Consider the following 18546-nt stretch of genomic DNA (forward strand, 5'->3'; position numbering starts at 1 on the left):
AATCACTTTCATTGACTGAAAGTGAAATGTAGGTCAAGCTGAAACAAACAAATAATTCAACAACAACAACAACAACAGTGCAGTAATGATGGCAGAGAGTTCACAAACCCAGCTCAGAGACAGTGATGTACACTCCATGGAATCTAAAAAGTCCAGTTTGGAAATACCTCAGACTGTGGGAACCAGTATGAATATGACTTAACCTATATAAAAATCATCAATCATCAGCTTATCATTCATTCAATCTCACTCTGAGTGACAGCGTGTTCTCACTCTCACTCTGTCAGAGAGAGAGAGAGAAAGAGAGAAAAGGATCAACAGTATTTAAAGGAAGTTTTACAGCACAGGACTTTATTTTATTTCTTCATTGGTGTAATGTGTAAGTATGTAGCTCTTTTAAAAGACATGTGTATGTTGAAATAAATCTATCCATACAAATAAGTATGTGCCCCCTTGTATAGGTTTGCTCTCTTATGGGCATAATGCATAAAAATAGATATTGGAATGTTTTGTTTTTTTAGAAAGAATGATTGGATGTCACTCTTGACCAGTTTTGACAGCCCTATTATTGATAAATCTCTTTTAAAAAAAAGAGAAAAATTCTCATCACAATTTTTCCAAGCTGACACCTTGAACAGCTTCTCTCAACAAAGACATTCAATTTAGAATAAGTTGTGATAACATGTTGTTATGTTTGAGATATATATAAATATAATAACAATGTCTTAGTAATTATCTTACATTGTGCACACAAAATAATTAGGTGATTAATTGAGGAAATAATGAGCAGATGAATAGATAATGACAATAAGCAGAGTAGTTGTGTAATGGAGTCACACTGGTCATTTGAATTAGAGAGTGTCTTAAACTAGTGCTAAACAGGAATGGATGTATGATAAATAAATGACATTTCCATCAGATAACATTGCAATCATTACATAAAGTGAGATGTAGGTTGTTGATGTACATGCAGATGTACAGTATGTACAGTTGTCCTGTTATGTCACCAACATCAGCTGTAAATAGATTACATAGCAGCAGCCCTGGGACTGTGGGTGTAACTGCAGTCAGTGTGTAGTTTCCACAGGCTCCCGAAGTGTGTGCCATGACTGTTCATTTATTGTGTTTTTAATAAAGTTTCTCCACATAAACAAATCTATGACATTTACATTAACTATGTATAATGTAATGTTTTAGAACATATCAAAACAGAATAAATACGCAATAAATGTCACAATCATCAAATTAAAAACTTTAATATGCAGGATATCGCAACTGACATGGCGGTTGTCATAGCAACACAACACACTCGCTAGTTTGGGAGTTTTTCCAGATGAGCAGTCAGAAAAAAAAAAGAACGTCACAGCTGTAATGGAAAGATTGGAGACGGTAAACAGGTGAAAGAAATGCTGAAACATCTCAGCCCCCAACACAGAGGCAACGGAAGCTGAGCCCACTAATACAACTACTCAGCTAACATAGCATAATACATTATAATATAATATGAAAAGAAAGGGTACTGTGCTCTCAAAAAGTTTGGGATTCACCAATTTGGAGGATATGATGTGTGTTTGTTAGCATGGAATTACCTCACCAGAAAGCAAAGCCCCGTATTAATAAGAAACACCAGTGGACATGCATTATTCATAGAGTACAATATAGAGAATATTGTGAGGTATAGAAGTCTATGATTTGATGTTTTATTCATAGTGTTGTGCCATAAGAGGATGGGGAGTGGTGTGTGGAATAAGAATTTATGGCTTTATTATTGAAGTACCATTGCTTGTGTAAAGTCATAGGTTGTTGTGATGAATGTGACCAATTTCAGTCCAGTCTGACCCTCATCCTTGTCTTTTTTTTTTTTGAATTGTTAATGGAGCAGCAGTGTGGTGTGATGTTACTGCATTGAAGCAGAAAGAGGGGGATAGACAGAGAGAAGAGAGAAAAGAGAGGGGGGGGGGGGGCATGAATGAAACAATACATCTACCGTGTCCTGTAGAAGCCTAAAAACAAAACCCTTTCACACATTCAGCCACATCTTACAGCATCAGCTTATGTATTAGGTCGGCTTTGGTGTGCTATGACACATAATTCTTTCCTTCATGGTTAGACAGTAAAAACAGTCTAACACCATGAGCTTCTGTCTTTAACACTCTGTGACAAAGGTGCAGACTGAAAGTTTGTCTACTGAAAACCAAAGATTGTGTGACAAAGAGGAGATACTGAAACTTTAACTGTAAAGACATTGTACCATATTTAGTAATCATGTATGTACTTTAACTCACCGCATACACATACACACACACACAAACACACACAGCCCAAGCACGCAACTTTCTTGCTCACACTGTGTCTCAAATTTCATACTTCTGTACTTAATATTTTGAGTGCACAAGTGTATTGATACTGGTGCTTCAAAATGGTCAAAAAGTTGAGCGTATAACTATGGACACCACCGTCGCCATCTTGGCTACGTAGCAGCTTTTCAAACAGGAAATGGCGGCCGAGGATGTGAACATCATTGCATCACACAAATGTACATTATACATGTGTATTTTGCACTAAGCACCACTATACTGTTGTTACATATGAACCATCAGTAGGTTTATTGGCTTTATTTATTATGATTTGGTACTACGAATGATCACGCAAATGCTAACGCTAGCTTGCTAATTAGGGAATCATCATTTCCAGCAAGTGCACAACTGCCATGTTTGATTTGAGACAACACTAACCTGTCAAAATGTGCGCACTACACAAGTAAGTACACAGTGTACTAACAGAAGTGTGATATGAGATGCATTGTACTGATCGGTTACACCTTCTGACAATTCGATTCAAATTTGATTCAAGCAAGAAAAAAGAGAAAGGTAGCAATAAAGTGAATTCCTATCTTTAAAAATTGTCCTATTAAGATACAGGCTACCATCAGCATGCTACCATGCTTAAAGACAAAGCTAAAATTCACCATCTGTTTAACATTTGCTAATTAGCATTAAAACACAGCTGAGGCTGATGGGGACTTGATTACTCATGCAGGTATTTGATCATTAAAGAAAATATTGGAGTTAAATGTTTGACCTGATGGTGCTGCTAGGATAGAATACATTTAAGGGATTAAACAAAGCTCTTCATTCTGTATGTGTGCACACGGACTCATAAGTGGAACTACTTCTTAGAACCTGATACTAACTAGTCTCAACTAGTCTAGCTGTGTCCCTTCTCTCTTTATGCTAAGCTAATCTAACTAGTCGCTGACTCCAGCTTCATATTTTTTACAGACACTATGAGAGTGGTATCTTTCTCACAGCATAGCAGGAAAAAGCACAGGTGGCTCTGATAACAAGTACAATTGCTCAGTTTCATTCAAGTTTCCATCCAGGTTTCCATACCAGCATCATGGATTTCCAAAAACTAATATAAAATAGCACTCCCCACTATGTTGAACTTTCCCTTTAATCAAAACAGATTGTTTCTGGCTTCCCAGAGCTGCTCAATGGCTACTATTAACACACTATGGTTGCTGTTGTGTACTTACTTGTTGTACTCAGCAGATGTGACTGAATAGAAAATGAATGAATATGCAGCATGGTGGTGTTAGGAAAGAATCACCACACTGTCGATGAGTTAATAAATATACACTAAGGTGCTCAAACTAATTAGCCTGCATGTAGCAGTGTGTTTATGAGAGAAGGATGTTTTTATGTGTCAGTCTTTCTTCCTTCATAGCAGCTGCACAGCACTCGACGTAACCTTTTCTTATCAGGGATTAGCTGTGGAGGGAACAAACAAGCAATTTATTTACAGCCTCTCTCTCTCTCTCTCTCTCTCTCTCTCCTCTCTCTCTCTCTCTCTCTCTCTCTCTCTCTCTCTCCCTCTCTCTCTCTCTCTCTCTCTCTCTCTCTCTCCCTCCCCTCCCTCCCTCTCTCCCTCTCTCTCTTTTTCTGTAAATAGCTGTCTAACTCTCTCGCTTCATTTTCTACTCAATTCAGTTGCAGCTGTCTTTTGGTTTTTTTTTTTAGTGGTACAAAAGTAAAAGCAATATTACCCAACCATAAAGATAAAACATCACTTTGACCTGCGTGTGTGTGTTTGTGTGTGTGTGTCGATGTGTGAGCAAGGGCTTGTCGGGACGATTCTCTCTCGCTCTCCGCCCCTCTCTCTCTCTCTCTCTCTCTCTCTCCTCTCTCTCCTCTCTCTCTCTCTCTCTCTCTCTCTCTCTCTCTCTCCTCTCTCTCTCTCTCTCTCTCCTCTCTCTCTCTCTCTCTCTCGCTCTCTCTCTCTCTCTCTCTCCTCCTCTCTCTCTCTCTCTCTTTTTTCTTTCGCTTTGTCCTTGTTCCTCTTGGCGACCTTTTCATCTGACCTCTGACCTTCTCTCGGCCTCTGGGCTCATTTCAACCTTTTGTTTGTCTCTGCGATTCTTCCCACAGTTTCGTGTGCCGCAGCCCCCCTCACCCTCTCAGCAAGGCGACGCCTCACAACCCCGCCCTCACAGCACTGGAGGAGGGACACGCACATGGCCGACACACACCGTCTGCCTTGGGTGAATACGCACACACACACACACACACTACTAACATAACACTACAACTCTTCCAGGTGATTCTACAACCTAAATATTACACTTAAACATTGAGGTAAAGCAAAAAAAGCACATTTACAGGAGTACAAATTAAAGATGTTGCATCCTTCAAACACATGCACACACACAGCACTAGTTAAATGGCAAATGGACAAAATGTGCATGGTAAGAAATCCTCTTTAATCTTGCATGCCTTTTTGCTGGCAGCCATCACAATTCATAAAGTGTCGTTGAGCTTGACCTATAGTTTCTCTCTCCTCTTTGCACACCACACTCTCAGAATCCCAACATCAACGCAAAGCCGAGATTTAATGTTGCATTCGTGTTTTTTTTTTTTTTAAGGAGTTTTGCTTTCGTTTGATCTGCATTTACCTCAGGATTCCTAGTAAACACTCATCAATTCTGGTAACATGACGCACTTAAAGTAGCATCACCCCTGGCCTCTCTGCTTAATGCAGTTAGGAATTTTCCGATAAATCAGTGAATTAAATATCGTGAGTGGGTGATATGCGAGGGCACGAAAATGGTTGGAGGGAATCTCCCAATTCTCACTAACACACACACTCACGCTCACCAACAGGCACACACATACGCACACACATTTTTTTCACATTGCTAATAAAAAAAAAAATCCCAGCTTTTTTTCTTTCTTTCTTTTTTTTCTTTTTTTGCCCGTCTCGTATGCACTTATAAAACACAAAAAAAAGATTTTGCTGTCTGTCTCTTTCACAAACTCTCACACACACACCTTCTATCAGACATTGTTATTCGATAGCTAATAGATGCCAATCAGTCATTAGACCTCCTTTACGCACATAGGCTAATCAGGGTTTTATAATCAATTTAAAATAATGTCTGTTTCCTTAAAGAGGAACCCTGCTGACAAAGCCAGAGCAGAGATGTGAATCCCTATTGAAGCTTTTACATGTAGACATCACTGTGAGATATTCAAATCATCAGTAATGTGCAGTAACACTATAACAGACACAGATGGAGGAGCAGCTAGTAAAATTGGCCCACATTTTTTAAAGTACTTTATTATATTATAGCTCTAAAACAAAATTCCAGATGTGGGTCAAACATTCTATGGATTTGACCAGCTGTCCTCATGACAATATAGATTATTACTAATGACTAGTGCAGTGCTTGTGCAAAATCCGTTTTTGCGTGTGTTTTTACTACAAAGCAGCCTGGGCTATTAGAAGTCAGCGGTGCTGAACGAGAGTGAGAGTGTTTACACCAGGAGCGCCGTGGCACGTCACAGGAGGCTCTCTGCGCCACAGCACTATCAATCCACAGCATTTCTATTGTTGACGGAGCCGTTTCTAAATCGTGTCAAGCTCAACAGTAGCCTACTGACACATGGTGTAAGCACAGAAATCAAATAAAATGACCAAATCAACTAAATTTGAGCAAGTTAACAAAATCGGGCGGGCCGTTTAGTTTTGCTGCTACTACAGTAATTACGGTAGCCTAAAGGCACGCGTTTGGATTTTATTGGGCTGCCGCAATTACTGCATTAACAGTGCAACTTCATTTTAAAAGGCAGAGCCAGAGCTCCGCTGCCGTGCTGCGCCTGGTGTGAGTTGACACCGAGCAGAGGACAGAGCAGAACTGTGGCGAAGCCGTTTTCACGCCGCTGACGGACCCGGTGGAAATTCCGGGTCACTCTGTTCCTGTGCTGTGCTCAGTGTGGGAGAAGGGGAGTGGCCAGCGGCTAGAGCAGCAGCAGCAAATATGTGCTTCTTTTATCCATATATTTATCTATATCTTTTACATTTCTCATGTCCATAGCAAGACACCTGTCACGTTTGAAATCAATCAGAACAGTTTGAGGAGATATGGGAATAACAGACAGACAGACAGACGTTCCTGTCATTTATAGATAGGTGTACATAAATGCTTCCAGAAAATGCACCAATTTAATTTACATACAGTCACATAACAGTAATCTAGCTCTAGTAGAGGTTATTAATGTTGATGGTCAAACACATGAAACTGAATTTTGATATAGCATGTAACGGTCGTGAACATGGATTTGTGAGAAGCGTGTTTGTAATGTGAACACAACATGTGTGAAAGGACTTAATCCTGACTACATTAGTCTTTCTAGAAGCCTCCCAGTGCACAGGGAACAGGCTATTTGTACTGACATGAATGGAGAGAGAGAGAGAGAGAGAGAGAAGAGAGAGAGAGGAGAGAGAGAGAGAGAGAGAGAGAGAGAGAGGAGAGAGGAGAGAGAGAGAGGAGAAGAGAGAGAGAGAGAGAGGAGAGAGAGAGAGAGAGAGAGAGAGAGAGAGGAGAGAGAGAGAGAGAGAGAGAGAGAGAGAGAGAGAGAGAGAGAGAGAGAGAGAGAGAGGAGAGAGAGAGAGGAGCAGAGAGGCAGAGAGAGAGAGGCAGAGGCAGACAGACAACAGACAAGCAGTGTAATTTATGCCAGCAGGACACTGTGTGGAAGAGTGACACTCAAACACAGTTGAACTTGTTGGTTTGTCAGGATCTAGTATACACAGAAGTGTTTGGTACACATCACAACAGGCTGGAAAAACATGTGTAACACAAACATGTGAGGATTAACATATCAAGACCTAGTGGATGACTATAACCAACAGAATGAGGACAGATAAAGATCAGACCATTAAAACCACTGACCCACTGTGTAAATCTACAATATCAAAATACATACCCATGATGCAACTGTGTGTGGTTTTGTAACCCTGATTATGACTACATTCACACCACTACATTATGTATGTAAGTAGTTCCATAAATAAGCTCCAAGAACCTGCTTGTAATTGCAGTAGAAATGTAATGTAGAGCTTTATTCACAATTTTATTCAAAAAATATGCCAATATGGCCCACTGCAATTATCCAATCACAGGAGTTATAATAGTGTTGTATATCATAACATATTGAATTAGATATTGTGCTGCAGGGATGTTACACACATCATATCACCAACACATAATATTCTACAAACCGTCTTTGTTTGGTACAGATGCCCACAAAAACATGTTTTTTTCCAATGAAAATATTGCAAATCATACTGCATTGCAAAGTCAAAATAATCAGTTGATTTGATTTGATATGATTTTGATCATGTAAACTCAAACACACACACATAAATAAAGTAAATAAGCATATGTCCTTGTTTTCTTCATCTCCTTTAGAAACAGTGACAAACCAAGAAGGAAAAAAAGCAGTTTTTAAAAAACATAATTCAGCATTAATGTAATGTTACGTTCCTTAAATGAAAGGCTGAAATCACATGTCTCAATAGGTTGTGTATTGTTGACCCCCTATTCATTTAACTAATAATATAGAATGTGATTTATGATGTGATTGATTGTAGAATTGTGAATACTCAAACAGTAAGGCTGCTTTTGATCTTTTGTAGGATTTGTTGTCTATAGCAGTCTGCCCCTAGCTCATTAGTTCCTACTGAAGATATCAATCTTAACAAATGGGTCACTAATCATTTTTTAAATAGGCTTAATGATTTTCTGTAACAGTTGGGCACTGTCATTTGTAACAAATGTTACTCAAACAGGAGGAAGATAGCCATAGATTAAGAAGAAGAAGAGGTTTTTAAAAGATGATGTTTATCTCATTTGAGCGAGAGAGAGAGAGTATTGCAGTTACACTTATGAATATGGGATGGAAGGTGTTATATCATTTTCTGTTCCCCCTATTACACATTTCAGCTTTTTCTGTTTTTCACCTTTTTTATTTTCAAAGTAGTGAAACTATCAACAGAAATGGTGGTTTACCACATTGGCTGTTAATTACATAGAAAGCACATACATCATACCACTCAACTCACAACTCATCACTCAGCTCACAAGTCATGCAACTCATAACTCTGCACTCACAGCAGCGCATGTGGTTTTCAGATAAAGCCGAAATGAGAGAGAGAGAGAGGAGAGAGAGAGAGAGAGAGAGAGAGAGAGAGAGAGAGAGAGAGAGAGAGAAAGAGAGCGAGAGAGAGAGAGAGAAAGAGAGCAAGAGAGAGAGAGAGAGAGAGAGAGAGAGAGAGAATGAAAGAGCGAGCGAGATGAAAGAGAAATTGAGGATGAGATTAGAAGAGCAAGAGAGAGGCAAAGAGGGGAGGAAGGAGAAGGACGGTGAGAGATGAGGAGCAAAAGAGTACGAGAGGGAGAGACTGGTGTGGCTAGCCAAGCAGAAAAGGCTGTCAGTCTCTATAAAAGATCTCCTCTGTCAGATTAGTATGAGAGGGCTTCTATAACACTGCCTCTCTCTCTCTCTCTCTCTCTCTCTCTCTCTCTCTCTCTCTCTCTCTCTCTCTTCACCCTCGTGTCTCTCACTCTTCTCCTGCACGATTTCTCTCACTCCATTTCCCTCCTTCATGCATGTCTCCCTCTCATTTGTCTTTGCTCTCAGAATAATTCATTATCATATATGGCACTGATACCATTTTTTCCCTTTTTTTGCATGTCAGATTAGCATTGATGTATTTCTGCACACAAAGATGCGCCTGTCTGTATTCTCTCAGGCAAAGGGGGCTTGTACGTATAAATTACTGTGTTGTTCTGCCGGTGAATGAGTATTTGTTCACAAGGCTTTCTTTCAAGGCTGGGAATATAATTAGTGATAATTAGTCTGTGATAAGAGCTTTCGGTGAGCAACAACGACTACATGACACAGCACAGAGCTGCAGTTGAGACTGGCAGCACACTGAGGTAATGGTGATGGACAGTTTTTCCATCTCCTCCATTTATTATCTCTGACAGTAATGTTTTATGACACTTGGGTTCCTTATAGTCCCCTATGTAATTCTTATTGATTTTCTCCAAGTTTTCACTCTGCTTAAAGGGAAATTCCTGTATTTTTTTTTTTCCAGCCTGGACTTGCCATCATTTTGGATCTAGGAGAAAAATGGGGACAAAAATATTTGGAATTGTTCTAGTATTAAGAAAGAGTGCTTCAGCCAGCAACTATGAAATAGGCTTGAATGTAATTCCCGGGGGTGATTGCATCCGTCAAAGTACGTCCACTTAAAGTGCTTCCTTTTACCACTGATAGGCTCAGATTGTTATTGTAAAGCTCCAAGGACAGACTTCAGGACTGGAAAACAGAGGATACAATCCCCTCAAAGTGACTCACTTCACATCAGAATGTGATCAATTTGTTCAGATAACTTTTGGAAAGAATAGAAGAGCAGCACAATTTTTAAATTTGGTTCAATTAGCAAGCTGCAGTTCGGCATTTAGCCATAATGCTGCTACAGACAGCTAGTTCCTGTGTTTACTTTCATTGTCAGACACTTATAGCTTTAACTTTTAGTGGATGTACTTGGACAGGCGCAATTGACCCCAAGGATTACATCACAGCATTTTTTCATAGCTGATGGCCGAAGGACTCTCGCATAATACTGGACCAATACCAAATATTTTTGCCCTCATTAGTAACCTAGACCCCAAATGATGGGAAATAGGGTTCAGGTTGAAAATACCAGAATTCCTCTTTAAGGTAACACTGCCCATTCACCCAAAGTCAGATAACTTTGATTTGTTCCACATCAGTCTGGAACAAAGTGCTTGGTAACCACCATTAGTGTTCTTGGTTTATGTTGAGTTTAAAATGCAGGCCTGTAATGATATTTATTCTCATCTGTCTTATCTCTCTCTGTGTATCTTCAGTCATATTCAGTGGGTGGTTTGGGCGATGAGGACTTCAACATCCCACCCATCACTCCCCCCACCCTGCCAGACCACATGCTGCCCCCCCACCTCCCACATGATTCCCCCTCTGGACCGTACCACCCTCTGGACAACCCCTCCAGCTCAGCTCCACACCACCCCTACCAGATGCAGGGTATGGATCTGCCCCGCATGCCCGGTAACCAAGATAGAGCTGGTATGATGAACCAAGATGGAGGCACATTCAGCCCTGATGGTGGCCCAATGGCCAGCACTCTGTCTGTGGTGAGTCATAAATCATTCACATACACTGTGTACATGGTATATTTGCTTCATTAATGATGGGCTGCAGTCACATTTAAAAGTCTGATTCCTACACATGATGTTCACATACATGACCTCAATTCATTCCAGTGGATAATAGAGCTCTGTAAATTTTTAGCTTTGAGTTCAACACTGGTCAACCTTGACCCGTGAATTGTGCCGCAAGCTGTCTTGACTGTGCTGACCCTTGTAGGAATGGAGAGTCCAAACTGGTAGCTCATCATAGTTTATTAGCAGTTCGGCACCATGCACTTTTATTGAATCTCCTCAGTGTGAGTAAAAACTGTTCCACAAAAGAGTCACGCTTTGTAGACAGTAATGAGACAGGAGTCGATGGTACAAATAAGCTAACAAGTAAGCTATTAAGCTGATGACTTTGTTAGCAAACACAATAACACATTAGCACTTTGCACTTTAGTGTGTAAAGGAGAAGAAAATGTCAGGGAGAAGTAAACAAAACAGTAGAGACAAAATAGAGAGAAGCTCTGGAAGCTACTGTGGCTGAATAGTTCAGCCTGGCAGCTAAAGCCAGCTAGCAAGTTAGTGTGTAGCTCACCAGCTGCAGGAGTTCACCAACGATTCCTGGGATTAAACAGTATAACACTACATCCATTCAATCTGGGATTAATTACTTTTAATGTTGGTATTTGGTTGACGTGAAACATCTAAATTTGTTTGTTTTTCAGAAATATCTGAGCATCCAACTTGTAATTACGACTTGGATGTTGCATGACCACTAATTACTAGTTAGAAACTCATAATTAAGATTACCCCAATATACTAGGAGTGATATTTAAGTGTGTTTAATGGGTGAGGGCAGGGTTATGAAAGTTTAAAGGTCCTGTACATCCACACAGGTGTTGTTAGTACTTTCTGATGAGATGTTTTTTAGGCTGAGATAAAACAGAGCTCAACTCATAATGTCCTACAGACACATTTTCATTCTTCAATTATGTCCATAAAAACTTCACCTTGTTAAAATTCTCAAAATGACTTCTACTTATTTTCCTTTGTTGAATAAAAACCCCAAACTATGAATATTTGAATATGTTTCGTTTCAAAGGTTTCAACTACGGTCTCCTGCTTCACTAAAAACTCTCTGTGTACACCAGAGGCTTCAAGTTTCCACATCACACCAAACTAATAGTGATGTCACAAATCCTGCTCATAGGTAACAGTTTTAATTTCATGTGAGCACAGAGGAACTTTGAAGCTGAAAACAAACTGCACATGCATTATTATGAACATTGAGAACAACATCCAAGTGCAGTGAATACGTCAAACACATTAGTTAAAAATAAAAACTGTCCCACACCGACATGTGTAATAAAACGGTTTGTTTCCAACGTCAGAATATGCTCACACTGTCATTATGAGAGGTCTAATCAGGCAAAATACATGACATCTGTGCTTTATTATCATGGGTGTGTAGCAGTTTATAAATTTAGTATACATTTGCCACTTTTTTTAATGTATTCACCATGGGAACCTCAACTCAACTTGTTTTTCAGCAACACCCTTTTTCACACTTAAACTGTTCCATACAGCAGCACTATCATCTGAGGTCAAGGCTGATACCCCGCCTAAATCTATTTGTTGAGCGTCTTCCTCAAAAACACGTCAAAGCAAACTGGCACCATGTTAACTGCTGTAACCATGCCAGCGACCCCTTTTCTAATTCATTAACAGTCAAAGCTTTGCCACTCACATCAATTCAAACCTGCCACACAAAGGAAAGTACAAACATTTAAGAGCCACTAATACTTCAAAGATACATTTTTAGGGTCATGTATCACTTTGTTTCGTGCTCAAAGACATTTTAACTTTGTTTATTGGGAGAAAAGTGAGGATTTCAGCTCGTCTTTAGATTTGAACTGACAGCCAGTGGACATGTTTTTAACTCCTTTCTTTCCTATTTATTTCCCAGTTTAACAGGATGTGAGGATAAACAGGATATAGCCCAGGGCAGTGTTATTTGAAGGCCAATCATGGCAGCTGGTCCATGTGACATTTCCCTCATATTTTAAGTTTTCATTTCACAGTTAAGTGAAAATCTCGCTTTTAGTCGTGACATTCAGATGTGGCCGACTGTGTCATACAGTAAAGAAATGAAAGCTACACCTCAGACTTATAGTTACCTTAACTGTCATAGAAACCGGCTATTCAGAATGGTGACAGAGAGGTGTGTGTGTCTCAGTAATAGAGATTTCTCCCATTTCATTAAAATTGAAACTTTCTCACCTCCTACTCTTGATCTTTTTGTCTATTGTCTCCATCTCCATATTACACCTCCCATCTATAATATGAAGTGTCAGGTGAAACCGCATAATAACCTCTAAACCCTCAGTGTTGAATTAGAGTGACTATTAAAATCCATAATATCGACTTTTTAAATAACTTTTAATTAAATTCACATTTTTCTCTTGTGTTTGATTGTTAAGTGTGTAACAGTGGAGATAATGATTTTAATGGCCTGAAGGGAAGGTCTCTATCTGTCTCAATCTCTACCTTTCTCTGTCTCTCTCTCTCTACCTCGCGTTTATATTCTCATACTAACATACATTTACTGCCAGTCCATGAATTATGGTTGCCTAGCAACCGTGTCTGGCTCAGCCTAATCGGGGTGGGTGGGGGTCCAGAAAGACTCAAGTCGATGTGCATGTGTGTTTTATGCCTAGAGGAGCCCAGACTCCTCTGTTGCAGATAATATAGAGGTTTGTTCTTTTTAAATGTTTTGCTGCTGTCTGATTGGAAGTTGACTGTCTAGAATTATGAGGTTAAAGCACTTGAATTGTTTTCTCCTGGTGATTTGACTCGGTTTACACTCATAATCTGTGACAGTTACGTTATGCTATTTCTTTTGTGTGCCATGTCCTGATGTAACAGAACAGTGATTTAACCTGTAGTTTGTCTACATGCTGTGTCTGGTTCACTCTCCAACAGCAGCAACAGTGCTTTATTTAAAAGAAACTGAACAAAGAAAAGAAAAGTAGCCCACAGAAATACAAAATATATCAAGAGAAAATGCAAAGACAAATGTATTACATTGGTAAACTAATATACTGCAAATGATATGTTCAATTTATGAGACTTTTGCACTAATGTGATGAGTGCCTTGACTTTTAGATGTCTCAGTTATTTGGTTTAAGTGTACTACATGATAATAGCATTTATGATCATGATCAGTATTGTGATATAGAATTTAATACTGTGATATAACATGTTATCTGCGTTAGAGAGCATAACAGGAAACTTTAAATCCAAATGTGATATTACTCAACTTTACCACTTTCATACTGCTTATATCTTGATATTAAGTCTTTACGATGTGAATATATCAATATATTTTCAGTGCTAATAAAATTCAGCAATGCTTTTAATGTCAGACAAAATACATGAAGAGAAGAGCACATGACAAAACATATCAAGATATATTTAGACATATTTAGTTTAGTTTAAGATTTAAAGAAAAAAAAAAGGAAATATATTTCTACATTCTATACATACAAATGTAAATATTTCAGGTATATTTAAAAGTTAGTTATCATTATTGATTTGAATGACGAGGTGTAAGTGTTCTAATCTACATATCACTGATTCTTGCTACTCTTTTGACTGTTGTAACCAAATATTCAGTATGGAGTAACGTCAGTGAACCTGTCTGTTGTAATTAATGGGTAAAGATTTGTCATTTAGGTTTGTCATTAAGTGCTGATTTTCCAGACTGAAGGCATAGACAGATTTGATGTGTGTTTTCATATTGAATTCCAATCATAAACCACACCTATGTGAAGATGTGTGAAGGTTCACATCATTAGTCTTTTCCTTCTCAAGACATGAGTCAGTCATGAGTCAGCCTGCTTTCATCAGGGGTTCCCCCTCTCTTATTGTCTCAGGACATCATCAGACCCCATTTAAGGAAAATCTGAAATATATGTCTTTCCATAGATAAAGTATTTGTTATTGCAATAGAGCTTAGTTAGAAGTTGTTTTTGTGACCTTGTGACCTCTTTTCCCTGTCAACAGACACGCGTATGATGTTAACACTCAAACCACTGAACTCTACAGCTTTCCTTTACTTCATGTAAAGTGCTTACTACACTTTTTCCTTTATAGTATTTTGGTTTTGTGTCGTTGACGTTTTTGTGCTTTTTCATAAATTCTTGAAAACTCAGTCATCTCATCATCATGGTCATGTTATATAATAATGTATAGTAATAATTATTAGTCATCAAAGAAGAAAAAGTGTTGATTTGCATATTTAAATCTATATATTTATGGCTGACATGATTGTATGTGTTTTGTTCATCTTAATGTCTAAGATGTCAGTTATACAATTTATAATAATGTAAATTATATAATATCATATGTATTTATAGTAATAATTTTGAATCATTAAGGAAGAAAAAGTTTTGATTTGCACATTTAAATATATATATTTTTAGTTGTGTGTTTTGTTTTTAAAGACATTTTTAAAAACTCATTTCATTATTATAGTCACATCAAGACATTTTTTTCAGTAAAATATAAGAATCTACAATATATAATATGATCTTGTGTGTATATATGGTAATAATTAGTAGACAATAAGGAAGAAAAAGTTTTGATTTGAACATTCTATATATTTTTAGTTGTGTGTTTTGTTTTTTAATACATTTTTGAAAGCTGTGTCATCTCATCACCATGGTCACATCTAATACATTTATATATATATATATATATATAGATAGATAGATAGATAGATAGATAGATAGATAGATAGATACAATTTAGTCATCAAAGAAGAAAAGGTTTTGATTTGCATGTTTAAATCTATATATTGTGAACTATTTAACTTTAGGCTAGCTTGGCCCTCAGGTCTTTAAGCAGCTGTTTGTACATGACCCATCAAACAAAGGTAACAAAGAATGAAGTATTTCTAACACTGTGATATTTAAGCTGTTTACTAAAGTCCCAACCCAACAAATGCTAAACCACAGCTATTACATATATTTCAGCATTTCTACCCGCACGCACATCAGAAACTTCTTCCTATGTTCGACAAATGTCACTCAGCGTTCCATCTAAATACCACAGCTGTATTCGGAGGCACTGCTACCGGTAATCGGGTTCAGGCTGCACCTTCCCAAGAGGGGGCCACCGCGCACCAGACCGCATCCGTTATTATTCAATGCTTACTAAGAGGAAACTCTAAATACTCGCATACCAAGACCCGCATTTAGATTTTTTTGTGACAATAGGTGTCAGAAGTTCCCATGCTGAAGGTGTGAGCACTGATAACTTTTGTTTTCCTGTGAAATGGACAGAACATCTAGAGCACTGATGACTGACTCACTACAAGACTGCTCACATTTTGGCAAAGCTACTTAAAACTAGACTACGCAGTGGGCACAGAGCGGCTCGTGGAAAGGAGGGATGACACATTAGTTTCTTTGTGCTTCATGACACAGAAGACTACAGTTTATATTAAAGTTACGATGAGGTCGTATTTCTTTTTATATAAGATTTCTACAAGACTCCTGTTGACGTCTCCAGGGAGATATTGGTTTTTAAAGACAATGCAACACACATGTGTGTTAGGTGTGGCAGTAAACCTGTCTGGTCACTTTATACTGTGCAGTAAACAGCGCTGTGACACATTATTGAGGGAATGGGAATAAAACAGTGTCTGTATCCATTTGTGTGGAAATGGAGTTTAGAATCTCTATTGATGTTTTTTTTTTTTTTTTTTTTAAACGCACACGACTGGAGATTGATGTTTTAAATGACTTTTGATCCTATCTATTCTGACCTGTATTGCCTGTTGCTACGGTTACTATCAGATTTCATTATTAGTGAAGCCTGGAGACGGCCGCACACTGTACAAACCCCATCAAGCGAAGGCACACTCTAGTTGTGTTACATCAACATGTTACGTAGCTCAGATACTGTTTCACCAACACCTTCATTTCAGTCCAATGATGTCGCTGTGACTTACACACTGAGATATGAACCTGATTTGAAAGCAAGCTACAATGACAAGCAGCATTCATTTATGCATCAGTGGACTAAGCTGTAAATAAATACCATATATGGTTCTTGTGGTATATGAATGTGTCAGCAAACTTATTATTTTTCATACAGCCTGAATATACATCAATATACACTCTCCTTTTAAGGCTGTTTTGTTTTGACTGACACTCAAGGGAACGATGTGGCTCTTTAGCTGCTAAATGCTCCACTATATTTACATGCTGGTAGCTAAATGAGTCTGTCTGCTGTTTGCTGCTGGGAAAGTTAGTAGTAACAGTGTGTTTATCTGAGCTCCTTTTGCTTCAAACAGCTGGTGTAAATGAGGTTGATGAGAGCGGTGAGACAGAACTATAACAGTCAAATTGCAAAGCTGGAAATCAAAATGAGGAGCTGAAAGACATTAAAGCTCTCTGTAGAGTTAGGTGACAGGTTTTTTTATGGGTTCGACTTATTTCACATAAAACAGTCGTTTGATTTATTGTTAATATAAAATGATGGATTAGTGCAGCTTTAGTAAGCAAAGTTTACTTTTAAGAACTACAGATTACTAGTTTATGTAGGATTGTAAGCATGCTCTTATTGATTTTGCTTATCAGTCTGGTTCTTTATCTATTCCCTTATTGATTCTTTAGTCATTTTCTGTGTGGAAAAACTAGATCTCCACAGGTTTGCAGCTGTTTTATTATCTGTGAGTGTAGAAACAGAGTAGAAACAAGGCTTTACATGCCACAGCAGTGATTCCACTCACTCAAGTTCCTCCAGTAGCGTTAACAGCTGATGATCTCCTGTCCGTTAGTTAACTCCGTTAGCTCCAGCAGCACACCTGGTCACAGTACCGGGTCAACAACAGGTCTTCTTGGTTATTTCTGGGTGTGTTTTATTTACCGTGACTCCTTTTTCCAGCACATAAATGCTGCATGAGTTTGACCTCTTTTTTTTTTTTTTTTGCAATGCAATTGTCAAACAAACATGCTGGAATCAGTTAAAGGAACTGATAAACCTGAAGGCAAATGATTCTGATAGATTGGATAATATGGAGCCAGGTCTTGATTTCCATCCCTCTTTACTACTTCCTGTGTACTGCTGATATTTCTTCAATAACTGCAGAATTAATGGTTACGAGTTGTTTTTCTAAAGGTATTAAAACCCAAAGTAGAATAATGGAAAGTCATGTGACAACCAAGACCGTATGTGGCATTATTTATGGGAAGGAAATGATCACGCTGACATAATGGAAACCTGATTGATTGGATGATTGTTATAGTGTGCTGGAAAAAAGTCCTCAACCTTTTTAAAATGAAACCTGATATTTGCCTGAACTGACTGTCATTGTCACCTGTCGTCTTGGCGCAGATGCAGCAGATGGTGAACTCTGATTCTCGGTTTACCAGCAGCCAACAGCCAATCGAAGCTGCCCTCGGACCCAGGAGCAAATCAGGCATGAACCAACAGAGTCAGTTGTCCACGATCAACCAATCCCAGCTGGGACTGAGCGGGACCTCTGTCACCCATAGTTCTCCATCACCTCCCGCTAGTAAATCTGCTACACCCTCTCCCTCCAGTTCAGCACACGAGGACGACAACGATGACGGACTCAGGGTATAACACACACACACACACACACACACACACACACACACACACACACACACACACACAATACATACACAAACACACAATACATACACAAACACACAATACATACACAAACACACACAGTACATACACACAGACAGAGTACCTCCTGTTTGTATGAGTCACTGAGTCATATCTCGCAGGGGCTGTAGCATCCATTTGTGTGTGTGTACTGTGTGTGTACTGTGTGTGTAGACAGTGGAGAGTTGTTATGTTAATGTTATGTGTCATAATAGACCCTTTCTCCCTGCATATCAACTAGATGGAAATCAGCTCCCTCACTGTTAGGTGTCTCGCACTAGAAACAAGCACTCTGCACCAATCTGACTGTT

General features: G+C 38.7%; 1 protein-coding gene across 1 annotated transcript in view; it reads left to right on the plus strand.

The window, feature by feature from the left end:
- tox (thymocyte selection-associated high mobility group box) overlaps positions 1-18184 on the plus strand; it is a 35306-nt gene extending 17122 nt beyond the window's left edge. The window contains exons 4-6 of the mRNA XM_053330637.1: positions 4431-4543; positions 10244-10528; positions 17933-18184. Of these exons, the coding sequence (XP_053186612.1) occupies positions 4431-4543; positions 10244-10528; positions 17933-18184 (650 nt within the window). The remainder of the gene's footprint in view (positions 1-4430; positions 4544-10243; positions 10529-17932) is intronic.
- Positions 18185-18546: the final 362 nt, after the last annotated feature.

Source organism: Scomber japonicus, chromosome 12 (genome assembly GCF_027409825.1).
Source record: "Scomber japonicus isolate fScoJap1 chromosome 12, fScoJap1.pri, whole genome shotgun sequence".
In the NCBI taxonomy this organism is placed as follows: Eukaryota; Metazoa; Chordata; class Actinopteri; order Scombriformes; family Scombridae; genus Scomber; species Scomber japonicus.